The following is a 14,169-nucleotide window of genomic DNA, read 5'->3' on the forward strand; positions in this document are numbered from 1 at the left end:
TGGTCACAGTAAACAGGACGCTGGGGCAGCGGGCCCTTGGGCTTTCCTTCCCAGAGTCTGGGCTCCCGCTCTGACACCTTTCTCCCCCATCTGCCCACAGGTGAGGTTTTCCCCATCTCGGAGCACCACCGGCACGCAGACCTCACTGTTCCACCTAATAGCCCCACTGGCCACCACCCCCAGCCAGCGTCGCTGATCCCATCTCACCCCGGATCCTTTGGCTCACCGCCCCACTCACACCTGCTGCCCACTACCCCAGCTGCACCTTTCGCTGCCCAGGCTTCAGAATGCCCTGTTGCCACTGCTGCCACCCCCCACACCCCAGGGGCATGTCAGAGCCCCCACCTGCCCTCCACCAGCATGCCGCTCCTGAAGATGCCTCCACCTTTCTCGGGGTGCAACCACCCCTGTAGTGGGCACTGCGGTGGGCCCCTGCTCCCCCCGCCAGGCTCGCAGCAGCTGCCGAGCACACACAGGTGAGTGAGTGAGCGAGCGGCCTGAAGGGCAAGCTCCTGCTGACTTGGACTTAGAGTTTGGGAAACCTTTGCCCAGGATACCTTTGGGGTGGAAATGAGAGGGTAGACTCTGTTTATGGTTTCGTGGGGTTTTTCATTGTTTTTCCAATTATGAAAGAAAGATGTGTTTATTATTTTTTGAAAACTTGGGAAATTTTAGAAATGTGTAAAGAAAAAATGTCCTCATAACCTAAACTTTTTTTTTTTTTTTTTTTTTATAACCTAAACTTTTAATGCTGTGGTATTTTTTTCTTCCTGATGTTTCTGTATGTAACATAATTAGGTCCCTGTTCTATGTACATTTTTGTGTAATTTTTTAGTATCATCCGATGATCATTTCCCCAGTTAAAATTCTTCAGAAAACTTTTCAGTGCCCACATAATGTCTTATTTTATAGCTCTAGCATAATTTATTTTATCATTCCCCTATTCCTGGACATTGAGGCATTTCCAGTTTTTAACCATTATAAAAAAGTCTGTGATAAGCATCCTTGCACCGAAATCTGTGTGTTTGGGCTTATGTCCTTAAGGTAGAGTCTACCAAGTAATTCTGGGAACTGAGTTATGTTAATATGTATTTGAAAGATAACAATTCTTTGGAGAAGACAGATGTATATTTTTGTATTATGAATCAGATCCGTATTTATTATACATTTATATTTTCCCATCCAGAAATCCCACCACTCTGATACAACCACTCTTAGCAGTTTTCCCTCCGTGTCTCCCCGGCTGGGTGTTGGGGGCCCTGTGCCCTGCTCAGTGGTGGTGGCTGGGTCTCCTGCTGAGTGTTTGCGGCCGTGTCTCTCCCACTCGGTGTTGGTGGTGTCTGTACAGTTTCTCATCACCTGGTCTCACTTGGCATTCCTGTGTGGTGTTCTGAGCCTCACCATCACAGGATGGAGGATATTTTCCACAGTGCACTTTACTGTTCTCCAGTTGCTGAACATTTAGGTCATTCCAACACGTCAACATTATAGATAACGTCTCTAAAGAAGTCTTTGCCTAAAGTTTTTTCTGTTGTTTGGATTTTTCTCCTTGGACTAGATCCCTCAGAGTGAGGGTTCTTTGTTAAAAGATGTCAGGATGTCTTTCTTATTTTTCGTTTGTTTCTCTTTGCTTTTTGAGAAGGGACACACTGAAGAATTGCTTCCCGGAGAGCTCTCCAAAATGACATAGCACCAGTATTAGGGTGCTGGTCTGTCCGTGCTCTTGGGAAAACTGGGCATTTTCATTTTGCTAATTTAGTAGACGAAGAGTGGTCAGTTTGGATTAAGCTTCTCTAAGCACCACTGGTAATGGTTTCTTCCTTTTCCACCCTGTGCCAAGGGGACTGCCCTGTAGCCAAGCCTCCAGGCTCCTTGCCCCACCCTTCCACTTGGCTCCTCCCACTGTTCACCGGAGGAGGAGCCATAGCGCCTGCATTTCTCGCTCTAGATCTGGGAACTTATCACAGACTTGTCTCTTCCTTACCTGGGAAAGCAGTCTATATTACAAGATGCCCGCATGCTTCCTGAAGTCCAAAGTCAGAGCAGTGCAGAGGGTAGCGTGAACTTTGCGGACAGACCTGGGCTGAGTCCTGGCCACTCCTTGAGCAAAGCAGTGAAACATTCTGAGCCTGTCTCCTCCTCCACCGCCTGGTGGGGATAGCAACACCTATTTTGCAGGCCTTGGGGGATAGATAGAAATAATATGCTGAATACAGCACGTGGCCCAAACAGTAGCTCCTAGAGTCTGACCCACAAGGCACGTTTGACTTCTTAACCTCAAGGCCTCACGACCAAGGCAGCTTCACACACTGGTGCAGACCCGAGCATAAGACCTGAGAGTGAAAGACTTCCTTTGGATGCTCCAGGGGAGCCATCAGCCCACTAATGTGTTCAGACACCTACTTACTGAGCACCTACTATGTGCAAGGTTGTTAGGCTAAACATTGGGACCCAAAAATAGAAGTGGCATAATGCCTGCCCTTGGAGAACGCACAGTTGGTCTGAGACAAACAGGCAAATAGATCATCATGATAAAGTCTGGACAATAAGATAGAACTGTATGCAGTGCCGTCAGAGTCCCGGAGGGTCCATGGTGGGTGTGGGGGAGGGAGGCATGGGGGACCTTTCCTGAGTGGCACCGTGGATCTGGGCGCTGAGGGACAGCGAGGGTGTTGGCCATGTTCTTGTGAGGGCACTGAGGGGCCTGACCGCCTCCTCGGCCTTCGTGAGATGAGGCTGCTGAAGGGCTGTGGGGATGACAACGGAGGGGCTGCTTCCCCGGGCTCCTGCCCTGGCCTTGCTCACCTTCGGGTCTGTCTTTCTCCCCCATCAGCAGAGACCCCGTGTGCAAGGGGCACAAGTTTACACACAGTGGCCTGGCCTGCCAGCTGCCCCAGCCCTGCGAGGCAGACGAGGGGCTGGGCGAGGAAGAGGACAGCAGCTCAGAGCGGAGCTCCTGCACCTCGTCCTCCACCCACCAGAGAGATGGGAAGTTCTGTGACTGCTGCTACTGTGAGTTCTTCGGCCATAATGCGGTGAGTGAACCTGCCCAGGCCGGAGGGCTGGGGCCGGCACTGTGAGCCCGAGGCGCTCCGGCTCCCCCCAGCGGCCCCTGGCTCTAGTAACCGCACTGGGACCCTGTGCGTCCTCACACCTGCGTCTGCTCACTTCATCCTCACAGCACGCTGGTGAGGTAGGGATTCTTAAACATTTTTCTCCCTTTGCTCTTTTCGTGGTTTCTCTTAAGATTGACTATTTTTCCTTAGGCAAAAGGAAAGGAAATGGCAGAGAGAAAGCTATGATTCTGATGAGTATGTGTACGTGTGTAATCACAGAGAAATGAACGCTTGTGCGTGATGAAGGCAGAGTGGAAGCAAGGCTCTCGGTCCCCCAGATGGGAGAGCCAGCCGAGGGACAGGCTGTGAGCACAGATGGCGCCAGAGTACATGCTGTCTCTGGACAGGGGCAGGAAGCAGTTCAGAAGTCTCCTAAGGTGAAGAGGAAAGGGCGGCCGGCTAGGGGAGAGCAGTTGAGGACAGAAGAAATGAAAGTAATGACATTGCTAGTCACCTTTGAGCTAAGGGTTATCCTCATTTTAGAGATGACAAAATTGAGGCTCACAAGACTCAGTGACCTGCCCAAGGTCATACAGCTTCCAAGTGACGAAGCTGGGGTTCAAACTTGCTTTCCTGGCTCGCAACACTGTCACATATCTCCCGTGCCCTCCACCCACCGCTGCCTTGGCTCTGGCCTGGCTGACGGTGAAGCCATTTGGCCGTTGTGGCCCTGGGAGAAAAAACAGTTGTCTCGCTTCTCACCACATGTTTGGTGCCAGCGGGTGGGAGTGCTGTGGGCTTCCCAGGCCCAGGGTGTAATGTCAGCAACTCCCCCTCCCCCAGCCACCCGCTGCCCCGACGAGTCGGAATTATACTGAGATCCGGGAGAAACTCCGCTCGAGGCTGACCAGGCGGAAAGAGGAGCTGCCCATGAAGGGGGGCGTCCTGGGCGGGATCCCTGGGGAGCCCACCGTGGACCACCGAGATGTGGATGAGCTGCTGGAATTCATCAACAGCACGGACCCCAAAGTCCCCAACAGCACCAGGGCCGCCAAGCGGGCCCGGCACAAGCTGAAAAAGAAGGTGGGTGTGGGGGGGAGCCCCGGTCCACCACCTCTACTCCCCAAGGAATCCCTCGCCAACCCCCAGGACTTCTGGGGCATCAGTGGTGCTGGCTGCCAAAGGCCTTGGCGTGGCTCCCTGCTCTGGGAAGGTCTGAATGAGTTTGGGAGACATCAGGGTCAGGGAGATGGGGGGCCAGTGACTGGAGGACAAATGAGTCCTGGACTCAGAAGCCGATTGCTGGATTCGTCCAAGCCCAGGACTTGCTTCACTCAGTCAGTCATTTATTCACTCAGCAAACACTTCTGCAAATACTGGGAGGCAAAGCATGATGCAGTTAAGTTCTCACCCTGGAGAAGTTTGGTCCAGTGGTCCCTGGAGAGGTTGACACAAACCTGGACGAGCACATTAGTGTGTGACAAGTCCTGGGATGAGGGAAGCCCCCATCCTGCCTGGGCGTGCTGGAAATAGCTGTACCAAGAGGCTGACTCGGGAGCTGGTTCCCAGGGAGTGAGTAGAGATTCACCAGGAGGACCCTCCTGGCGCTGGGCATAGCACAGCCACAGCAGCTCGGTGTCACCAGGGCTTAAACAGAAGGGGCGGGACAGATAGCGGAGGTGGAGAAGGGCCTCGGGGGCCCTGCTGAAGAGCTTTGACCTGACCCTACAGCTGAGGGGGAGCCACTTTAATCAATGAATGCACTTGGTCAGATCTGTTTTCCAAGCTTTTTGTGTGGCAATCTGGAAGGTAGCTTGGCGGGGTGATACTCCAGGCCGGAAAGCCGAGAGCCAAGGCAGAGATGATTGATGATGGGGCTGGAGCAGGAGAGATGGATTTTCAGAGGAAGCAAAAGTGACAGACTTTGGTGATCTCGTTACAGGACAGGGACATGCAGGAGTTAGGGATGTGTCCCAGTGTTTGCTTGGGTGACTGGCAGGATGGCATGCCTTTCGCTGAGCAAGGATGGGATTGGCAGAAGATGGGAATTCGGCTGGGGCACGTTGACTCGGAGACATCCAAGTGGAGATGGAGGTGCGGGGCTGGGAGTTGCCAGCGTGGAGATTTAATTGAAGTCCTGGGAGTGACCCAGCCCATGGGCTGAGTGAGCTCCTCCCAGAGGGCTGAGGACAACCCAGTGAGCCCTTCCCCGGCAGCCCTGATGCCAGGCGAGCCCCAGGGCTTGACGGCTCATCCCCTGCCACCTCGTTACCTCTTCGCCTGCCTGTCCCCAGCTGCATGTGCACAGGGCCACTCTCGGGACCCAGCAGTTGAGGACATTGGGTTTGACAATCAGCTCGCTTCAGGTCCTGGGTGGTCAAACAGCCCTGGTGCTCTGGGAAGCAGCAGTGGTTCTCCATCTTTTTCCAGCCCAAAGGACAAACCAGGACTTTTGCCCTGCAGCACCAAGTAATGAGCCAAGGGGTCCCTCCACTGCCTGCAGAAAGCACTTTCTTCCTCCCTCCAGCGTTGCCTGGCCAGAAGTTCCAGTGGGCAGCAGCGGTCTCTCTGGCCTTTCCTGGCCTCTTAAGGCAGTTAGGTCCCAGCAAGCACACTTCACAGTCTCCAGGATAGTGTGCTTTTCATAAATCTGTGTGCTGCACACCCTTTCTCCTTCACCCGTAAGGCTCTCCCCTCTCCTTTTCCTTCTGACAACTTCCTTCCAAGCTCAGTTCAGCTGTTTCCTCTTGTGCAGGCTCGCTAAGCTCACTTCTCCCACTGTACTCCTGCTACATCTCGCGTGTCTCTCTAGTCTGTCATTTATCACATACTACTCACTTGCTCAGAAACTTACTGCACAGCTACTGTCTGTCCAGCCCAGTCTAGAGGCCAGGTTACAACGGAAGCAGGCAGTTGCAATGTCATGTGCTAGACGATCATGGTCATTATCTGTTCATACATCAGCTTCCTTCCCATGTCCCTCCACCTACCTCCTGGACTTACAATCTGGCTGTCTACCAAAAACCCATCTTCCCCTAGGAGTCATCCAGTAGAGCCTGCTCATTGTCTCCCACCTCGGGAGATGAGCAAAGCTGAGTGTCTTTCTGCTCCCTTATACCATTTCCAGACCAGGACTCTAACCTCTGCTCCTTTGGAGCTGCCCCCAGCTCTGTCCTCTATAACCTCCCAGCCACTCCTCTTTATCCACCTGCCCCCTTCTCCTCTCCCCAGACCAGCTGACATCCCTTGACCATCGTTTACTCCTTACCTCTCAATTCCTTGCCCTATTGCCCTTCCATTGACATGCACTCAGGAAAACCGCAGCCCTGGGTCACCCCCTACCTGCCTCTCCCCTTCTGTACCTCAAGGAAAGCACCGAATCTATCTGTGGTACCGGGCCGCATGGCCTTCCACTTGCCTGAGCCCCACATTGCCTCTCAGGCCTCTCTAGCTCCCTAGTCTTCTTCCTCTTCATCACTTCGTTCTTCACAGCCCTTTTGTCAGACCGCCATTTTTCTCTAACTTCCAGGTTTTCCCCACCCCCACCTTAGTTTTTGGCTAATACCCTCACTTCCTGTTTTAGCGAGGCCAGTGGACAGGCACTCAGCGTCTTCTCACTGTACCTGCAAACTTTCTTCTTGTCATGAACGACCAGTTACCCTTTTCCTACCTAAGGCACATGCAGTCCTTTCCTGCCTCTCGGGCTAGCATCGACTTCCTGCCCTGTGGCTGCAGCCTCTCTGGGCTGTTTCCCATCAGCACGCCACTGTGCCCAGTATGCTGTCTTGTTTGAAAGCCCACTTCCCTGAGCATACAACTTCCATCCAACCCCGTCTCTTTCCTCATCACAGCCCAACTCTTGAAAACTGTTCTCTGTAGTCACTGTCTTTACTTCTGTCAGCTCATTGCAAACTGTTTTCTACCCCCCCACCTCCACCCCTCAAAAGCCAAACCATGCTCTCCTGTTCCATCTTTGTCCGCTAGGCAATGTCTCCCATTTTGTGTTTATTCTCCTTTTCTTTGGCTCCTCCACCCTCATCGGGGACAAGGAGAGGACAGTGGGAACGCTGAGCTCTGCACGTTCTCACCATGCTCTCACCCCCCTTCTGTCTCCTTTCTGTGCTCCTTTTCCTCCACCTGACCCTCCCCCTTGAGGACATCTCCCTGGGAGACAGAAGCCATCTAGATAGTGGTGCCTTCCGCTTGGTATCATGGCCACCTACTCCTCCCTGCACGTCACAGTGACGGCCGCTACTGCTACTGGGCACCTCCTCACGACGTCCCACAGGTACTCGAACTCAGAGCACCCAAAACTGAACTTGTCGTCTTTCTCCAAAGAGACCTGCCCCTCCTTCTCCGTTGTCTATCTAGTTGGATGCACCACCCACCGTCTGCCCAGTTGCCTGAACCAGAACGCTGGGTGCCACCCTGGGAGGAATGCATCCTGATGACCGGGAGCAGTGGGCCTTGCACTTGGACCTTAGTTTGAAACCTGGTTCTGCCACTCTTGCTGTATGACCTTGGGCAAATCACTTAACCTCCAAGCCTCAGTTTCTTCATCCAGAAAATGAGAATAACAATAGAACCTAAGTCAGCTTGTTGCGAGAATGAAACGGAGTGATGCACACAAAGGTTCGGCAGAGTGAGCGCTCGGTCCGTGTGGGAGTCGGAGCAGCATAGCAGGGGCCGCGGTTGTGCTCGTGACGCATCTCGTTCTCCCCATCCACCACCGAGCGTCCTGGCCACACTACCTCCTACATCACTCAAACTGTCCACTTCTCTCCACCCACGCCCACTCCTTAAAAAGCCTTCAGTGGCTGAACATCCCCTCAGGGTTGAACCCAGACTCGAGCATGGCCTGCAGGGCTCTTGCCAGCTTGGTTTCAGTCTGTCCTCCTGGCCTTCCTGCCCACCCCCACCCCACCTCACCCCCAAAAGAAATCTGGGCTCCTGCTGTACCTCTGAGTGGTTGGCATCCCCTAAATATTTAGTGCTTTTCCATTTCCCAGCCTTTCCACTTGCTCTTCTGTCTGCAAACTGCTGTCTCTGTCCAGGATAATGCCCCCCCGCCCACCCTTCATGCTCAGGGTGATACCGCCTCTGGGAAATACTCCCTGATGGGCCCGGTCCTGGTTCCCAGAGCACCCTGTGCTTTCTTCCCTGTAGCTCTTGGCACTGTCACTCAGAATTAAACAGCCTGTGTGCATGTCTGTCTCCCCCAGCAGAGTCAGGTCAGCAAACAGAGACTGTCTCCCGCACAGTTGAATTCTCAGAGCCCAGCCCAGTGCCTCAGAGTCGATGGTCAAGAAATGATTGTCAGACAGGACTGAAAAACAGGAACTTCTGCAGATCACAGCTGGTGTGCTGTCCTGACTCTGCCACTCACTAGCCATGCAACCTTCGGCCAGTTTCTTAGTCTTTCCCAAGTCGAGTGTCCTCATCTGTAAGTTGAGGCTAATGATGCAACAAAGGCAGTTGTGAGGATTAAATGAAACAGCATGCGGGAAGTACTAGCTCATGGTACTGAGCAGAAAATGTGTGTTTTTGTGCTTTCCCCTTCTCGCTACCAAATTGTATGTGGTTCCACATCACTCCCTCTACACCAGCCGTTTTCAGACACCTTTGTTTAGCAGCAGAATGCTCTTCTGCAAATGAAGTCTTGCAAGGAACTCAGTTTCTAACAAAGCAGAGCTGTTCTGGTGCAGGGGAGGAGTGAAGAGAGGCACTCCCAGTCCTTTGTGCATACCCACGGCCTTGAACTCCAGGCCGCATAGCTGGAAACGCTGCTGCAGACTGAGCTGCTCCCTCACCTGAGCGCGGTACCAGGGCACAGCCCTAGTTGCACCCAGGGAACGGAACACACCCTCTCAGGTATCCCCATAGCGACCCTGTGAGGTATAGGTAGGTCATTTTTCTCCCAAGTTTACAAATGACGTTAGTAAGGTTCAGAGAAGAAGTGATTTGTCCAAGGTCTCACAGCTGTGGTCCTAGTCAGTTGTGGAGCTAGTGTTCAAGAAAGACGACAGGACAAATAAATGCACGCCTATTGGGCACAGAGTCACCCTCCTTAAGTTGACTCTGAGGTGATAGCAAGCCCTCTCTTCTCTCCCCACTTTCCTCTTCCTGTTTCTCCTTCATTCCCAGATCGCTAGAAATATGTGAAATGGTGGAAGTCATGCAGCCCCTGGCACGGCACCACCACCTCCTTCCTATAGGCCTTTGGCATCTGTCTCCTGCTCCCTCTAAAGGCCTTCTTGGCCTGCTGGTGCCTTGAGCTTGGGCGGGCGGCGGGGGAGGGGTGACTCAGCCCACAGACGTTCTTTTTCACTCTCCACATCTGGCTCTGTCAACACTGATTGGCAGGGCCTGGCCTCCCTGAGCCTCACACAGGCAAAGACACTGCTTTTACATCTTGCCCTAGGGCCCCGTGTGGCTGTCCCTAGTGTGTCATGGGGCACACGTTAGGCATGCCCTTGATTACTTGAGGCCAAATGAGCAGTGAGTGGCCTTCCTATGGGAACTTCGCCCTGTTCAGTGGCACCCATACACAGCGTTAGGAGGGCACACACATTCCCAGCCTCCAGAGCAGTCTCAGCCTCACAGCTTCCTGAAAGACCCTCATGATGGCACGGCTTTTTCCCCTACCACCTGCAGAATTGGAGAGAATGTCTGTAGTCGCCATCTTCCTCACATGCATCCCCACTTTGGTCTTCATTTCAGAACTATTGTCCCCATTTTGCAGATGAGTCCACTGAGACTCAGCAAATGGGTGGATTGCTCAGGCTTAGGCCTGGGAGGCGAGGTTCAATTAGCTACGTCCCTATCACTTTGAGTCTAGCCTCCTTAGGCCCTAAGACGTCACTGGGGCTCTGGATGAACAAGCTGTGAAAACCATGCCTTCTGTGGCTGTAACAGCCTCCAGGCCCAAGATGCGTACCTGTCTGATTGCACTTCATCTTCACTCCTGCAGGGTGGGAGAGCGGGCCAGGATCATGAGGCACTGCCTGTAGCCAGTTAGTGGCAAAGCTGGGCCCCACGCTGGTGTGTCAGTTGTCACGTTGTGTCTGGCAGCTTCCAGGCCCTTGCTGAAACTGCCTCTTGTATTGGCAGGAAAAAGAGAAGGCCCAGTTGGCAGCAGAAGCTCTGAAGCAGGTGAATCGTGGTGTTTCTGGAAGCCGGGAGCTGAGGCCTGCCAGGGAGAGGCTGTTGGAGTGGCCCGACCGGGAGCTGGATCGGGTCAACAGCTTCCTGAGCAGCCGTCTGCAGGAGATCAAGAACAGCGTGAAGGACTCCATCCGCGCCAGCTTCAGTGTGTGTGAGCTCAGCGTGGACAGCAATGGCTTCTCTAAGGACGGGGCTGCTGAGCCAGAGCCCCAGAGTCTACCCCCCTCGAACTTCAATGGCTCCTCAGAGCACCGGCCTGACATCAACCTTGACCTGTCCCCTTTGACTTTGGGCTCCCCTCAGAACCACACGTTACAAGCTCCAGGCGAGCCAGCCCCACCGTGGGCAGAAATGAGAGGCCCCCACCCACCGTGGACAGAGGTGAGGGGCCCCCCTCCCGGTATCATCCCCGAGAATGGGCTAGTGAGAAGACTCAGCACTGTGCCCAACTTGTCCCGGGTGATCTGGGTCAAGACACCCAAGCCAGGCCACACCAGCTCGGAGGCGCCAAGCCCAAAGGCAGTCCCCAGTTGCAAGCAGGAGCTGCCTGAGCCTGTGGCCTCAGGTGGGAAGCCACGGAAAGGCAAGAGACAGGGCAGTCAGGCCAAGAAGAGTGAGGTGAGCCCAGCCCCCCGCTCCACGGCCAGCTTGGAGTCTCCTGGTGCCAAGGGCCAGACCCCCAGTCCCAAGCTGCCAGGCAAGGCCCTGGAGCCTCCCAAAGTGGGCAGCTGTGCTGAGGCCGGAGACGGGAGCCGGCCAGGACCAGGCTGGGCTGACAGCCCCAAAGCTGACAAGGAGAAGGGCAGCTCCTGGCGAAACTGGCCAGGTGAGGCCAAGGCGCGGCCTCAGGAGCAGGAGTCTGTGCAGCCCCCAGGCCCAGCGAGGCCCCAGAGCTTGCCACAGGGCAAGGGCCGCAGCCGCCGCAGCCGCACCAAGCAGGAGAAGTCAGCCGCCTCCTTGGGTGAGTGCCCCAGGAGCAGGGGCTGAGCGCCCCGCCAGGCCACGGGTGGAGGGCAGTCCTCGTGTGTGGGCAGCGCTGACCCAGAGGCCTGGCTGTGGGCACTGAGCCCTCCTGGCTGTGTCTTCCTAGACGACGTGTTCCTGCCCAAGGACATGGATGGTGTGGAGATGGATGAGACCGACCGGGAGGTGGAATACTTCAAGAGGTAGGTGTGGGCACTGCCGCCCCCGCACTCCCAGGCGTTTCCCACCAGCCTGTCTGCTGGAACCCAGGGAGCCACTTGGCAGGACAGTGCAAGGGACCAGGCGAAGGAGGCATGTCAGGGCCCCCAAGAACCAGGGCTTTTCCGGCTTCATTCACTGGATTCACTTGCACTGTCTGCTCTGCCTGGGCTGAGCTCAGGGGCTGAGGCAAATCAAACAGGCTGGATGGGAAGAGCATAAACCTATAGTCCAGCAATGAGTGCTGTTAGAGGAGGAAGGGTGTGGGTTTGGGCAGTGGCTAGAAGGGGTACCGCAGACCACGCTGAGCGGTGGGGGCAGCCAGGGCAGCGCTCCGACAAGAGGTGGTGACTGAGCCGAAACCTGAGGAGTAAGAATGACTGGCCCGGAAAAACGAAAAGGGTATTTTTGACAGTGGGGTCAGCACATATAAAGGTCTGAGGGTGAAAGAAACTTATGTCCTGAGGGGAACGGAAGACAGCCCAGTATAGCTAGTGTAAAATACAGGGCGGGGGGTGGCGAATGCCCGTGCAGCATCACTGTCTTAATGCGTTGCCACCTGAGCTTGTGGCACCCCAGCCAGGAAGCCCCCCTAGCCAGCACAGTTGCCTTACCTGCTAGACTACAACACCCAGGACCTGGACAGGTTGTGCACAGCTGACCCGGCTCCTTTAGTGACCAGGACACATGGGTCTAGGAGAGAGATCCAGTAGGTGGGTTCAGTAGATTGTGCTTCTCCTCTGTCCCCCCAAACCTGACAGGTTCTGTTTGGATTCTGCAAAGCAAACACGCCAGAAAGTTGCTGTGAACTGGGCCAACTTCAGCCTCAAGAAAACCACTCCCAGCACAGCTCAGTGAGGTATGGAGACCCCAAGTGTTGCGTGCACCCCCTCCCAGTGCTCTGAAGCACAGGGCTACAGTAGGGCTGAGGCTTGCCGCCCTGGCCCCTCCGTCTTCACAATGACAGCCCAGCAGGCTCTGTTCTCCGCAGCGCAGGACCCATCTCTTCTCCCGCAGCCCTGTCCTTCCATTACTCCTCCCTGGGTCAGGCCCCCCTGCCGTTGTTCCTGAAGCGTCCCTTCCTGCACTGCCATCCCCTGGGGTATCTCCACCAGGCCCCCACTTCCCCTGCCAACTTCCTCCCAATGTGCCCAACAGCCGTGGGCCCCCGAGGGCTGCCCCTACCGCTGACGTTATTAGCCTCGGTGTTGAATCTCACTTGCTGGGCCCAGCTCCTCGTGCATGCTGCCAGGGCCAGCCCCAAGGGAGCAGCGTGGCAGCTGAGCTAGACCAAGGCCTTGGAGGTCATTTAGGCCCAAACAGGGCAGGTTTCACGAAGAAATTAATAGTGAAGCCGCCTTCTGGAAGAAGAGACCTAGCCTCCCCTCCCAGCCACCTGCATAGGCCCTTCTGTCTGAATCGTTGACCTGTCAGATGATGTTTTGGATGAGAATAGAGCAGGAGGCACTGGGGTGAGAACTATAGGACAGGAGAGAAGGGTCGCTGGCGGGCACGCTTTGGTGCTGGCTTTGAGGCCTAATGGCTGTGCATTAGGGCTCAGCTGTGTCTCTGGGCTCAGGCCTTTTCTGACTGACAATCACATAGCTGTCCTTAAGGCAACAGGAAACGGGGGCTGATGTCCTCACCTGCCCTCCTCCTGTCTGGCCAGGGCAGCAGACTTCCTGGATTCTCTGCTGAGTCTCGTAGTCCCTTTTTGGGTCAAGATCCCCTACCCTTGATGCTGTTCCTGCCTCCACGGGGACCTATGGAGACCCAGAGCCGGCATGGGGAGGCCATTGCTCTCACCGTGTGGCCGTGCTCTTCTGTATTCGCAGCTCCTGCCGGGTCCAGTTTCTTCATGGTCTCCTGAGACCCCTGACTGCCAGCTGAAGGTCTACAGTTTCCTCGTCCTCCACAGCCCCACCCACCTGCCCAAGACCCTCGCTGCTCCCCGCCATCCCGGACCAACCAAAAGCTGAATGGATGCTGAGCCGGGCTGGGACCCCTCAGGACCTCCACAGAGCCGCCTCCTGGTGCTACGCGGCCTCCACACTCAGAGTCTGGGGGCTGGGCTGGCCTGTGGGCGGGGGCTGCTGGCCCAACACTGCTCTTTTTGTGTTTGTTTTTTTGTTTGTTTTATTTTATTTTTTAATTCTTTACTTTTGATACTGTGAAGATCTTTCCTGCCGAAAGATAAAGCAACATTTGGACACAGAGTTGTGTGTTTCGTTTGCTGGGCTGGGTCAAGGGTGAGCTGAGGGATGTAATCAGAAGCACGGGTCTGTCTTAGTCTCTCACCTTGTTAAGCATGTACTTGCTGTGTGTCAGTGGTTTGGCATTGTTTCCACATAATTCTTGCAGCAGTTCTAAGTAGGACTGTTATCCCATTTTATAGATAAGGAAACTAAAGCTAAGACAGGAAAATGACTTGAGTGAGCTCAGTCTAGCTCACAGGGTTAGAACACAGGCCCGTATGACTGCCGCTTGCCTTTTCCTCCTGTTGGGAGCAATCGTATGGGAGCAGCCCCTTCCCCGCACTGGGTCTGTTTCCCCCTCTGCAAGATGGGTGAGTTGGAGCGATGGGACTTGGTCTCTGGGCAGCTGACATAAGAAGGGGCCTGGGAGAGGCTTGAGGTCTTTATGGACTGTGCATGTGTAGCCCAGATGTTTAGGGTTATCATGGGAAGTGGGGGGTAGATGGAGTTTTTATAAATTGAGTCTGACTTTCAAATGGGAATGAGACATGTAGCTTAAGTACTTGAGAGTT

The 14,169-nt window shown here is 54.7% G+C and overlaps 1 protein-coding gene across 12 annotated transcripts in view; it reads left to right on the forward strand.

The window, feature by feature from the left end:
- Window positions 1–13,618, forward strand: part of FAM193B (family with sequence similarity 193 member B) — a 30,439-nt gene extending 16,821 nt beyond the window's left edge. For 9 of the 12 annotated variants that reach the window (XM_074313390.2, XM_074313393.2, XM_074313392.2 and 6 more), the window contains 7 exons: window positions 101–476; window positions 2,834–3,035; window positions 3,900–4,139; window positions 10,167–11,181; window positions 11,311–11,386; window positions 12,164–12,261; window positions 13,238–13,618. In XM_074313390.2, the coding sequence (XP_074169491.1) occupies window positions 101–476; window positions 2,834–3,035; window positions 3,900–4,139; window positions 10,167–11,181; window positions 11,311–11,386; window positions 12,164–12,260 (2,006 nt within the window). In that variant the 3' untranslated portion in view covers window position 12,261; window positions 13,238–13,618. The remainder of the gene's footprint in view (window positions 1–100; window positions 477–2,833; window positions 3,036–3,899; window positions 4,140–10,166; window positions 11,182–11,310; window positions 11,387–12,163; window positions 12,262–13,237) is intronic. The other 3 variants (XM_074313391.2, XM_074313396.2, XM_074313395.2) reach the window with 3 other exon arrangements.
- The last annotated feature ends 551 nt before the right edge of the window (window positions 13,619–14,169 follow it).

Source organism: Rhinolophus sinicus, chromosome 5 (assembly GCF_057876585.1).
Source record: "Rhinolophus sinicus isolate RSI-liver-muscle chromosome 5, RSI-T2T, whole genome shotgun sequence".
Classification (NCBI taxonomy): Eukaryota; Metazoa; Chordata; class Mammalia; order Chiroptera; family Rhinolophidae; genus Rhinolophus; species Rhinolophus sinicus.